This window comes from Somniosus microcephalus, chromosome 9 (assembly GCF_052327205.1).
Source record: "Somniosus microcephalus isolate GS21.2 chromosome 9, FLI_Smic_1.0, whole genome shotgun sequence".
Taxonomy (NCBI): Eukaryota; Metazoa; Chordata; class Chondrichthyes; order Squaliformes; family Somniosidae; genus Somniosus; species Somniosus microcephalus.
The window spans coordinates 186,963,199-186,977,225 of record NC_140995.1 but is presented as its reverse complement, the minus strand read 5'-3'; the positions used below and the strand labels follow the sequence as shown (position 1 = coordinate 186,977,225).

Genomic DNA, 14,027 nt, shown 5'->3' with positions numbered 1-14,027 from the left:
TTTCAGGGCCATAACATTTGTTTAGCAGTCAATACGCTGTTAAAACCCATTACACCTAATCCAACAAGGCCTAACTTTTAATGGGGTATTTAACAGAGATATTACCACAGAAAAGTCCACGTTTTCGTCAGTTTGATTACACTAATTATGGGGGAGGGGCTACAGTGCAGCCCGTGCCGGAGCAGTGAATGACTGACCGCAAATTCAGGATTTCCATGTTTAGATGCGCATGCGCTACATCCTGAAGTTGCGGTCAGTTTCAAAGGGGTAATAATAGTTCGTCGTTATTACCCATTGCAAATTCCGGGCCATGATGTTTACTGCATACACATGCATTGAACAATATTGTTGCTAGTTAGGTGACTTTTGCCTAAATGCCAAATCTAAACACTACTGAGCTGTAGTGCACAAGCAGTGAAATTAAAGACTGGTGATTTTTTAATAGAATAGCTACAGTTGTTGTTGTCACAGAAACATGTAGTATTGCTAGCAACCATCTTAGATATCATCCAATTAAACCTGGCATGCAGAGGAAGAAAGATTTTAATGGTCCAAAGCCATATATAAAATTTATGATACCACCGAAACAGTATTTACTGTAACGATAACAGGAAAAGTGCGTGACTGATTAATGCAAACAGCTCTTATCAAATGCTCAGATCTATACCAACAAGAGCGAATGTCCTTAAAACTCAGTCATCAAGCCCAATGGCAATTGAGTTTTATAAATTGCTTATTTTTCTTCTCAGAATTGCTTGTTTTGCATATTAGACATGGCATAATTGTTTTACGTAGCGTGGTTCTGTTTTTATCGTTGATTTATTATGAACCCTCGACTGCCAAACATAAATGGGCTTATATAAATTCAAGAGCGCCAAAAATGGGCAGGCAGGGAACGATCCTTGCACCTGAATGAATAGGCTCGAGGCACATGTGATGGGCATCTCCAGGCAGATCACCGGAGAAGATCTCAAAGATTGGGCCACTGCATTACCTGCAGCTAAACTCAGGAATGCCATTAACGAGAACCGGGAAAGGGGCATCGATGACTGGGATCGGGATGGAGGATGGGGATGATGATCAGGGTCAAGGTCATGAGAAATGGTGGCCAGCAGAGGCCTGCGTGGTTTTAATGTGGGGCTGTTCGGAGCACTCCTGCACCTTATGGTGTCACTTTAGGCCAAAATGACATAAGTTTTCAAACAGGAGATAAATTTATGACCAGATGGTTAAAAATTGCAGGAGAATCGCATGTCATGTATTAAAAACAGGCACCACTAGATATTGAACAAATTGAGAAAAAAACTAATCAGGAACCATTTTTATTTGTTATCTTAGTTAATAGCATCAAAAAAAGATGTTGGCAAACTAGTTTTAAGAGTCCGAGTTCTTAAAACATATAAACTTTAATCTACAAAATTCAAATGTGTGAAGTATAAAATATACGAGTACAGTTATAATTGTACTTTTTAAAATTCGACTCCCATTTATATAAAAAAAATGAACAGTAAAGATATAGGGTGTATATGACATTGTTCTATACTACAAAACATGCTCTGGAATTTTCAATAATTTCAAGGGGGGGGGGGGGTGGGGGGGAGATGAAGGTCAGTTTCGGTTGCAAAGACTGCCTTTTAGCCATTGTTAAACCCAGAATACAAGTCATACACTTTAGGCAAATGTTTGTGCCTCCTTGTATAGAGGCCTAACTTGTAGAATAGATACCGAAATGGTACTGTAATTGCAAATAGAGGGGAATGCCAGCATAAATAACAATCAGTATTTTACAGTTTTCATAAAAGTACGTGTTCTGTGCAATATTTACATACATTTTCTTTACTTTTACTTCAGCTATGTAACCAAAATATATAAATTAACACGTTAAGGAACTTAATACATTGTTTTTTTTCCCTCTTTTCTTTTCTCCAAGGGCGGAGGAGGAGCTTGCATACTTTGGCTGCATGTTCAAATACAAATAAATCATGAATGCTCAAACTTAATAAAGACAAAGATCAACCTCTCATGAAATAATTTTCTTGAATTAAGTTTTATTTTAAAAATAGGATCAGAATAAGGATCCTAAGGGAAATGGCAAAATGCTGTTCTGCAGATATGAACAGTATAACAGAAGTATATAATATATACTGTGTATGGAGTTTCCCTGTATTCCACTGCAAATTATTTTTGATAAACCCATAGTAATGGTGTCAAGGGAATAAACACCTAAAATGAATACCATTTTAGTTATGCACTGATGTTCCAAAATGCTCTTAAAACATCCACAAACCCACAAATTTTCACAAAACAGCAATAACTTCAACTAAAATTCCAAACACAGTATATGTTATATGACAAACATATCAGTGAGTGAATTAAAAGGTTAACCTAATCTCGGAGTTCTGATGACATTCATGAACTGTTCAGATTTAATTCTGATCAGAATCCCTTAAATAGGATATGGCCTCAAAACTCACTCACAAGTGTCCATTATTATATTTACACAATGTTTGACAAAGAATTACAAAAGGGAAAGAGACACTTTAATTCAGTTTGTGGGAGCATTACTGTTAAGGACCAGTAAGAATGAAACAAGGTCACATTTAACTTGTACAGAAAATGACAATTATTTCTTGGTTCACTGGCTATTAAAAAAAATCTTAACAGAAGCAGATATTTAAACAAAAGACAGAATGATGCATGGGTACATACCGTAGCAACAGTCTCAAACTTGACTGGATATAGCACACTGGCATCTTAATGAGTATGATCCTCCTCTAAATATCTGTAGTATTTGTAAGTGATGAATTTGGAAAGTTGTTTGCTTTTCTTACCAACAGTTAATACAAAAAAAAAACTCATAAGAGGGTGACAATCTTAGTTAAAAACAAATTTTTATAAAACAACTAATTGTTTTAAAAATCCAATCAAATCAAAATGGTAAACCAAGAAATAAAAGCTGTCACATTACTTCAGAAAAATGAATTGCAAATGAAAACAAGCGCACCTCAGTGAGAAGATTACAGTCAAATCAAACATTACCCTTAAGTTGCCAAAGGGAAATCAGAACTGGGACAAAATGCTAAGTATCTTAAAGAAATATTCTGTTTCAGAGTGTACTGTTTACATTTGGCAGTTTGGAAGAGAAATGATCTGCAATCATGTATACATTTACTGCATGCAGTGCATGGCATCTCGTCACTTTCAAAAGTGATTATCTGTACTCTCATGTTAAAAACACGGTTTTACTTCTGTTATATACATATAATAAGTAGGTGGTGTCAAAAGATAGAAAACCTCCGGAGTGTAACAATCTTTGTCCCAGCCCTAACCATTAACAAGAAAAAAATTGATATTCAAGGCACAATCACCAAATGCTATTCCTTTTGAAGGGAAGATACTGACTTAATGTAGCATAATAGACATAGGCAGAAAGTGCACAAAAACGACACTATGTAGTAATGTACTATTTGCAAACATCCAATAAAAAGTCATTTGACCACTTAATTACTGATTACAAAAAAGCTAACTTTTCTTTAAAATCAGAAAATAGGGTGCAAGCTCCAGAACAGATTGCTGCATGGAATGAATTTTAAACCATGTTTCTCCCTAAAAAGCCCAGTAAGCATAATTGAGCTAATATTCATATACAACGGGACCTTTAAACCATGACATTTGTTAATTGCGTACCAGTGCCAAGTAAGTTCCCATGAAATCCTGTACTGTTGAAGGGGTGGGGGAAATTCTCACAAACTAAACAAGTCTGGAAATTTCGGCACGATTCACATGCTTAGTAAATTCTAAAATCTCATAACCTTTCCCAACCAATAAAGGAGTTGGGCATGTTCTCATAAACCCTTTATAAAGATGGACAGCGTTTATATGCGAGTGTGCTATAAAGCCATTTGAATAGATGGCACATCTCAACCCCATCCCTGTACTATATCTTAAAATATTTTTTTCTACTTACAATATACAATATTTTTTTGTGGGTGTGTGTGAAAAAACAGAACTAAAACCAGTCTCCTTTTCAACTTCGCCAACAGCTTTTTTCCTGATTGTGTAAGGTAAGCAAGAGACAACCACTCAGTTCCAGTGCAGTGCAGTCTTTTTTCTTTCTCGTTTGCCTCTACATTCAATATATGGGAGAAGCAGCTTACAATTGCTTCACAATTGTGGGAACATGACAGGCCATTTGTGCAATTCTTTGGAAAGCTTGAATTGCAGGTGCCCAAATGCACTTGAAGTCAACTGTGGGTTCTCTGCAGTACATTATGACTGACAAATGAGCAAGGACTTGATTGTTAACTTGGGGGGGGGGGGGGGCGGGGGCGGTGGGGCGGTTGCGGGTGGAAACAACCTGAAATGTCTGACAAAATAACTATCTAAGTGTATTTTTCATGACAAATACACAATTGTACCTGCATAGTAGTAATGAGCAGATAGTTACACGTAACCGGTAGTGCAAAAACTTGCTAAACATTTGCCGATTGGTAATGAGTGTATGAAATGATCAGAAACTGGAAAAGCAAGGCATGTAAATAGAAAATTCTTTGACAGGCTTTGATGGCATATATTTTTGGGATTCAAAATATGAGTAAAAGTCAGCTTTTGACATCCTTACCCACTTAGCATTAAGCTTACAGACTTCAACCTAAATATGTTCATTGAAGGGTGGGAGCGCATGTGTGGATGTACAAACCAATCCAATCATAAACAACAACACTGTTCCAACCTTTTCCTTAAAAAATGCAAGGCAGCACAACATAGATGTGTTAAATTTTGTATAGAAGGTAAATAATACTAACTCCAAGAAATTTAAGGAATAACTAAAAAATTTAAAAAATACTGACCAACATACATTTCTGAAATTAAATGACTTATCAATGCAGAGTTTTGGGGGCAGCAAACATTTCACCTAAACATTACATGCGATTGCAGGGATACTGAAACATAAAAATCACATTTTGAATGTATTTGATTTTATTATTTTAGATGACTTTCATAAATGCTTGGCAGATTCAAGTAATGGATTAAAAACAGAATGGAATTCTTAAAATATCTCCACACATTAAAAAATTAAAATCAGAAGTTTAAAAGGCATTTTTTTTTAAATGAAAAGAACTTGCCGAATTTAGTAGCAACCAGTTGCCAAATCTGTGACAATTAATGATTGACAAGTGCAAATACTAACTGATCCCAACCCTCTAGTCTGCAAGTTTGCCCCACCACCAAAACAAAGCCAGAATCTGCAGTTCTTCAGAGGACATAAGATGGAAGTAGAAGGTGAAAATGTACATCAGAACACCAATATTCTAACATGAATTAATGCTGGCAAACATCGAAAATTTGTGCATTGATATAATGTACTAGGCAGTAACTAGTGAATACAAAACAAGATCTTAAACTCTCTAGAGATTAAATGGTTACTAGATCAGTCCTTGCTCATTTTGCCTTCTCATTAAACCAAACTAAATCACATCTTCAACCAGTCTGCAAGTGAGAATGCAGTGACCTCAAGTGCAACAATCCCTTACCTGTTCTTGTCTAAACAAGAAGCCTCATTGAGTAGACAAAATACTACAGATGTTTACCAACCAATCAAGTTGGCCTTTGCTTTTTCAGTCAGTTTCCGCAGTCTGCCCCTACTAGATGTTCCAAAAGTTAAAGTGGAATCTTCAAACAGCAGCTGCCTTTGCTCCTCCTCCGAATCCTCCTCGTTGTAGCATGTTGTCCGTCTACCTTGATTCCTTGTTTTCATGACAGATTTAGAACCCATGGCCTCCTCAGTCCTTTCGTCCTCTTCCACAGGCTCTACAGGCTCAATGGGCTCCACAGGCTCTTCATGCTTCCTACTGTTGCTCCTCGTCTGCATCTTACGTTTAGCAGCAACTGTCAATTTGGATTTAGCTTGTAGACTCTTTCCTTTGGGTTTCCTGCCTCTTGTTGGCTTCTTCTGCAAAGATTCTCTTTGCGTGTTGCTCTCTAAAAAAGAGCTGCTTTCTGAGGTAGCTTCTTCACCATTCTCATTCGATAAGTCTTTTTTTACTTCTGCTTTCTTCATTTCAATCTCACGTCCAATACTAAGTAGCTCTTTTTTACTTTTCCTACCTCTTTTCTTACCAGGTCCTTTAAGACTTTTTACCTCCTCCGGTTTCCTACCAGGACCTCTCTTGACCACAGATTCAGAGATACATGCACTGTGTCCATTTATTTGTGGGCTCTTCAGTGCTGAAGATTCAGCTTTGATGATAGCTATACATTAAATGGAAAATAAATATGTAAAAAAGTACATACATACAGGTAATATAAAATGTACAATGTATTACTCTGAATAATTAAATTGAATGACATTCTTAATTTTTTTGACTTTTTTTTAGTTAATGATGCACAAGTTCAAGTTTTGGGTCAAAGGCACACGTTCGCACATCCTTGCATATTTAGGCATGGCTGGATATTATCTCTTAATTTTACTATCTCAGTCAGTCCTTTATTTGAATTAAAATTACTAAGCTATTGTGATTCTAATTTGGCAACTCTTACCCTAAACCATTCTGGCTCTGGGACTCTCTGTCCAGCTTTTAGAAATCTACTCAAAACCCATCAGTCACCCCTCCTAATCTCTCCCTCCAAGGCTTGGCATTCATTCCCCTATCAATCTCCATTGTGAATCACCTTGCGATATTTTGTACATTAATGGCACTATATAAATGCTAGGTGGTATTATAGACTCAATTAGTCTGTCCTTCGTGTTGGCTCCCATGTTCTATCTTCATAAATTCCAACTTTACCAAAACTCAACCATTCATATCCATAGAAACATAGAAGATAGGAGCAGGAGTAGGCCCTTCGAGCCTGCTCCGCCATTCAACGAGATCATGGCTGATCATCCAAACCCTAGCACCCGGTCCCTACACCGACAGCCATCCCACACAAGCCCTATCCCCGTAACCCCACGTATTTAATCCCCCCCTAACACTAAGGGCCAATTTTTATCATGGCCAATCAACCTAACCCGCACATCCAATCCCACACTGAGGCCGTGATTTTCTCAGCGGTGTCGGGAGAGCTGGTTTCCGAGTTCCGGTCCCGCTCCCAGCTGCAGCCAGTCTGTCAAAGGGATTTCCCCTTGATTGGCATTGTTAAGCCTGCCCTGTGGGCTTCCCGACCAATTAACAGGAAGCGGGTCTGATGACATCATTTGATGACACATCATCAGCCGGTTTCCTTAAAAGGGACCATGGCCACATTTGAGTTTGACAGTTGTTCTGTCAGTGTTTAACAGCACTGAGGGGCTGCAAACACTGACAAGCACTGCACAAAGGTGGGCACTTGCACCCAGGCTCTACAATGACTCCCTCCATATCCATATGCTTATGGAGGGAGTCACAGCACGCAGGGAGGTTCTCTTCCCTTCCAAGGGCGGAAGAGACCTCTCCAGGATACCAACGCAGCCTTGTTGCACATTGCATAGGAGGGCAAAAGCAGGGATGTCGTCAGGGGTCCCTGGTTGCAGTGGTGCAAACCTTTCAATGATCACAGTAGATCACGAAACGTTACTGCAAAGCCACACTCAAACTCACCCTGCTGTGCCACTCATCACATCCCCATCACTCTGCCTTCCATACCCTTCTCCTGCACATCCTTACTCACACCAACTTATCTTGCACCTCCACCCATCCCTCTCTATCTACATTATCACTTCCCCATCTCACTAGCCACCCCTCACACTCACCCTTATCCTACTGCAAGCATACCAACCAACAACACACAAGGGTAGGCACTTGAGAGGTTTAGCCAATGTCCATGTGAAGCTTCTGGTAATGTGTTGTCATACAGTGAAATCTATATTTTCAACACTGCCCCTTATTGGACAGAACTGTGTGCACTTTGAGAAATGTCTTACTGAGTTCCAGTGAATGTTGAGACATGGGCGTGTGTGCTGTGAGGAGAATGCCGAGAAACTCCAGGATAATTTGGACAGGTTGGGTGATTGGGCAGAAGCATGGCAGATGCAATATAACATGGATAAATGTGAGGTTATCCACTTTGGTGGCAAAAACAGGAAGGCAGATTATTATCTGAATGGCAATAGATTGGGAGAAGGGGAAGTGCAATGAGACCTGGGTGTCCTTGTGCACCAGTCGCTGAAGGTAAGCATGCAGGTGCAACCGGCGGTTAAGAAGGCAAATGGTATGTTGGCCTTCGTAGCAATAGGGTTTGAGTACAGGAACAAGGATGTCTTGCTACAGTTGTACAGGGCCTTGGTGAGACCACATCTCGAGTATTGAATGCATTGGTCGCCTTATCTGAGGAAGGATGTTCTTGCCATGGAAGGAGTTCAGCGAAGATTCACCAGGCTGATACCTGGGATGGCAGGAATGACGTATGAGGAGAGATTGGGTCAATTGAGCCTATACTCACTGGAGTTTAGAAGAATGAGAGGGGATCTCATTGAAACTTATAAAATTCTGACAGGACTGGACAGACTAGATGCAGGAAGGATGTTGCCGATGGTCGGGGAGTCCAGAACCAGGGGTCACAGTCTAAGGATAAGGGGTAAGCCATTTAGGACAGAAATGAGGAAGAATTTCTTCACCCAGAGAGTGGTGAACCTGTGGAATTCTCTACCACAGAAGGCAGTAGAGGCCAATTCATTAAATATATTCAAGAAGGAGTTGGATATATTTCTTAAGGCTAAAGGGATCAAGGGGTATGGGGAGAAAGCAGGGACAGGGTACTGAATTTGGATGATCAGCCATGATCGCATTGAATGGCAGAGCAGGCTCGAGGGGCCGAATGGCCTACTCCTGCTCCTATCTTCTATTTTTCTATAACCCCCCCCGCCCCCGCCCCCTCCCTCTATAGTGATGAGTGTGCATGGAATGGCTTGGACATTAAAGGGATGCTTTACGGTGCTGGTGTGGGATGGTGTCAACCTGGCATATCATGTGGCAGCCAGAGTTTACAGTGTCAAGTGAAGTAAATCTGGCCATGGTGATGCTATTGCTGGCCTCCCGGACAGCAATGTTGTCAGGGGCTGATGCCCTGTGTAGCATCAGGTGATGGTGGAGACGGTTGGTGATGTTGGTGTGCCTGGTGATGTTCGTGTTGGGGCTGATCGTGGAAGGATTCAGAGGACCAAGGGCTGATTTTTCCAAGGGCACCGATGTTGCTGCAATAGATGGCAGGTGCAGGCGAGATGACAGAAGCAATCGGTCAATGGTGAGAGATGTTGTTCCAATGAGGTGGCATTGGAAATACAGTCACCTCTAAACACTTGCAAGCTAAAGAAATCTCTATATGTCTTTCAAATGCAGTAACCAACAGTTTCTGCGCTCTGAAACTGACCATCTGCAACATGGCATCCTTTACACCACTTCTGCAGCTGTCAGCTTATCAGGTACATCAGAGCAGACTCAACTCACGACAGGGTGCGCTGGCGTGTTCCCCGAGCAGCGGGTAACCCGTGGGGGAGCATGTAAAATTGGAAGGAAACCTCAAAATACCATTAAATTTGCTCTTAACAAGCCATTTAACGAGCTCAATTGTCTCCCCCGCTGCTTGGTGTCAGGTCAGTTTCTGCTGACAGACCCGACACCTGGGAGACTCGCGTGGAGGCGGGTTGACAGCGGGTTTCCTACCCGCTGTCGATCTTTGCTATTTTGAAAGCGGATCCGCCTCCAAACCCGCCCTCTGAGCGCCGGCAAAATTCCGGCCTGAGTCTTACTTGTTTATCACCTCTCTACTTCTTGACCTACGCTAGGACCCTGTATTCCAATGCATTACATTTAAAATCCTTAGAAGAACATAAGAAATAGGTGCAGGAGTAGGCCATTTGGCCCCTCGAGCCTGCTCCGCCATTCAATAAGATCATGGCTGATCATCAACCTCAACTCCACTTTCCCACCTGATCTCCATATCGCTTGATTTCCCTAGAGTCCAAAAATCTATCTATCTCAGCCTTGAATATACTCAAAGACTCAGCGTCCACAGCCCTCTGGGGCAGAGAGTTCCAAAGATTCACAACCCTCAGAAGAAAATCCTCCTCATCTCGGTCTTAAATGGCCTACCCCTTATCCTGAGACGATACTCCCTAGTTCTAGACACTCCAGCCAGGGGAAACAACCTCTCAGCATCAACCATGTAAATCCCCTTCAGAATCTTATATATTTCAATAAGATCACATCTTATTCTTCTAAACTCCAGAGAATATAGGCCCAACCTTTCTTCATAAGACAGCCCCTTCATCTCAGGAATCAACCTAGTGAATCTTCTCTGAACTGCCTCCAATGCAAGTATATCCCTTAAATAAGGAGACCAAAACTGCATGCAGTACTGCAGATGTGGTCTCACCAGTGCCCTGTACAGCAAGACTTCCCTACTTTTATACTCCATCTCCCTTGCAATGAAGGCCAACATTCCATTTGCCTTCCTAATTACTTGCTGTACCTGCATGCTAAATTTTGTGTTTCATATACGATGACCCCCAGATCCCTCTGTACTGCAGCTTTTTGTAGTCTCTCTCCATTTAAATAATAATTTGCTTTTTTATTCTTCCTACCAAAGTGGATAACCTCACGTTTTCCCACATTATACTCCATCTGCCAAATTTTTGCCCACTCACTTAATCTATCTATATCCCTTTGCAGACTCTTTGGCCCCGATTTTCGGCGTGTGTGGAAAATGGTCGGGTTTCCCCGAATGTGGGGTTTCTGACACACATAAAAAAAAGTGTCAGCCAGCTCCATGCAATTTTCCCTCAATTGGCCAATTAATTCCCAGCATGTGGGAAACTTTGCTAATTGTCCAATTCGAGTCAGAAATCCCCACAGTATGATGTCATCATTTGTGGTGCTTTCAAGGTCCATAGCAAGCACTGCATCCTCTGAAGGCTTCCAAACGAACCATACAGGATGGCAGAGGAGCCTGCAGCAGCTGTGGCCAGTGCCAGACCCCGAACTGCCTTCAAATTCGATGAGGCTTCACTGCAGGCATTACTGGATGGGGTTATCACAGGGAGGTCCTCTTCCCTAGGTTAGGGAGGAAGAGGCCTCCCACTGAGACCAATGCTGCATGGATGCAGGTGTCAGCAGATGCCAAATCGCTGGGAGTCACCAGAAGAACCTTGGCATTACATCTCTAACTCCTTCCTTTACTCCCCCACAGTACCATCCAGAGCCCCCATCCTCACTGTGGAGGAGGAAGAGGCTGTGCAGCCAGACTCCTCAGAGGAAGCTCCAACCTCTGAGGGCACAGCGTCAGCAGAAGTAAGCGCACCCAGCACCAGCGCAGACACTCACACCTCAGGGGGACCTTCGGGACATAGAGTAGTATTGTCACCTGGTGTTTCACAGTTCACAAGTGAGCCTCAGCAGATTCTGGAGACAGGGACAGCAGTGGAGAGTCCTCGTCGGAGGGCGCAGGACTCTGCCAGCTCAGCTCAGCTACGCTGCATGTCGACCCTCTGCCCCTGGGTCCATCCGCAAGAGAAGAGGTGATGGATCTCCATGCACAGATGCAGGAGTCTCTGGCAGGTTTTGTCTCCAGGGTCGCTGCGAGTGTGGAGCGAATGGAGGAGTCCATAGCGACCATGAGCAGAGCCTTTGTGGAGTCATTGGCGCATGAACGCATCACCATGGAAAGGTTGGCAACCTCCATGGAGGAGATAACTCGCCAGGGTACGGAAAACATGGTGAGTGCTCATAAGAGAATGACATCTCGTGAGGCGCGTTGGCCATCTGTTGAACAGAGAAACCAGATCTTCATGGAAGTCCTTCTGAGTAGGACTGCCAGTGCAGAAACGGGTCCCCATGGCCCCCTAAAGCACAGCAGGGTGCTCTCAAGCCACTTCCAAGCGCTGGCCACTTCTGGCCTGTGCAGCTTCAGGTGAGTGAGCAGCAGCCTGGTGCTCCTGTTGCTGATCCTGCTGTTCCTGGTTCTGCTGCTGCCGCCTCTGCTGCTGGAGATCCTCTAATGGCAAGAAGGGAAGGAAAAAAAGGCGTCCCATGCTTCTCGTAGATGCCTCCACTGAGGAAGCGCTGAGTGAGGGTGGCGAGAGGGGCTTCCCAGGAGATCGCATTGGAGAAGTGTGTGAGGCTGCAACCTTCCACAGCTGTGCCTAAGCCTTGAAGAAGTAGCCCCAAACCTGCAACAACAAGGTCCTTCAACATACAAGTGCTGTCCCTTTAAATCACAGCTTCTCCATTGACCTGCAGCTGACAGCAAGCAAGCCGGCAAGCTTCACGCCAGCTCTCAGCAGCGGGGTTTCCCGCAGGTGGGTTGGATGTGGGGAAAGCCCCAAAGTTGCAACGGCGCCGGAGAAACTACCTCAACAAGCTGGTAATTGCTTATTAGTGCTCCGACGACCAGTCCCGCCAGCGGCGGCCGGGACTGAAGCGGGGCGCGGGGAAACGGCGGTCCGAAAGTCAGACGGGGCGGGGAATCAGGCGGCGGCGGGGGGGGGGTCCCGACCCGCTTTTTTGCTGATTTTCAGCCCCCGGCCGCATGAAAAGCCGCCCGACGGCGGCCAGAAAATTGACCCCTTTATGTCCTCCTCACAACTTGCTTTCCCACCTATCTTTGTATCATCAGCAAATTTGACTACAGTACACTCGGTCCCTTCATCCAAGTCATTAATATACATTGTAAATAGTTGAGGCTCCAGCACTGATCCCTGTGGCACCCCACTAGTTACAGTTTGCCAACTTGAAAATGACCCATTTATCCTGACTCTCTGTTTTCTGTTAGCCAATCCTCTATCCATGCTAATATACTACCCTAAACACCGTGAGCTCTTATCTTTTGCAGTAACCTTTTATGTGGCACTTTATCGAATGCCTTCTGGAAATCCAAATACACCACATCTACTGGTTCCCCTTTATCCACCCTGCTCGTTACATCTTCAAAGAACTCTAGTAAATTTGTCAAACACGATTTCCCTTTCATACAACCATGTTGACTCTGCTTGATTGTATTAGATTTTCTAAATGTCCTGCTATTACTTCCTTAATAATGGATTCCAGCATTTTCCCAATGACAGATGTTAGGCTAACTGGCCTATAGTTTCTTGCTTTCTGTCTCCCTCCTTTCTTGAATAGGGGCGTTACATTTGCGGTTTTCCAATCCGCTGGGACCTCTCCAGAATCCAGGGAATTTTGGTAGATTATAACCAATGCATCCACTATCTTTGCAGCCACTTCTTTTAAGGCCCGAGGATGCAGGCCATCAGGTCCAGGGGACCTGTCAGCCTTTAGCCCCATTAGTTTGCCTAGTACTTTTTCTCTAGTGATAGTGATTGTTTTAAGTTTCTCCCTCCTTATAGCCCCTTGATTATCAATTATTATTGGGATGCTTTTAGTGTCTTCTATCGTGAAGATCGATACAAAATATTTGTTCAAAGTCCCTGCCATTTCCTTGTTTCCCATTATTAATTCCCCGGTCTTATCCTCTAAGGGACCAACATTTACTTTAGCTATTCTCTTCCTTTTTATATACCTGTAGAAGCTCTTACTGTCTGTTTTAAAATATTTTTTGCTAGTCCAGAGCCTGGACCTGGGAGAGAGCAGCATCGAGCGTGGCGGCAGAGCTTAAAAGCGGCGGCAGTGAACGAGGCCCGACCACAGAGCCTGGACCTGGGAGAGAGCAGCATCGAGCGCGGCGGCAGATCTTAAAAGCGGCGGCAGTGAACGAGGCCCGACCACAGAGCCTGGACCTGGGAGAGAGCAGCATCGAGCACGGCGGCAGTGAACGAGGCCCGACCACAGAGCCTGGACCTGGGAGAGAGCAGCATCGAGCGCGGCGGCAGAGCTTAAAAGCGGCGGCAGTGAACGAGGCCCGACCACAGAGCCTGGACCTGGGAGAGAGCAGCATCGAGCGCGGCGGCAGAGCTTAAAAGCGGCGGCAGTGAACGAGGCCCGACCAATTCAGCAGCAGGGGACAGAGGTAAAAAGTAATCGAAGTGTGACGTCAGCAGGAAGCAGGTAAGTGGTTGGTTGGTGAGTATTTCTCTCTTTTTTAAACTTTAACTC

At 43.5% G+C, this 14,027-nt stretch overlaps 1 protein-coding gene across 1 annotated transcript in view; it reads right to left on the bottom strand.

Annotated features, from left to right (window-relative positions):
• Positions 1-2,028: 2,028 nt before the first annotated feature.
• phip (PHIP subunit of CUL4-Ring ligase complex) overlaps positions 2,029-14,027 on the bottom strand; it is a 291,703-nt gene continuing 279,704 nt past the window's right edge. The window contains exon 40 of the mRNA XM_085997697.1: positions 2,029-6,252. Within this exon, the coding sequence (XP_085853823.1) occupies positions 5,588-6,252 (665 nt within the window). The 3' untranslated portion in view covers positions 2,029-5,587. The remainder of the gene's footprint in view (positions 6,253-14,027) is intronic.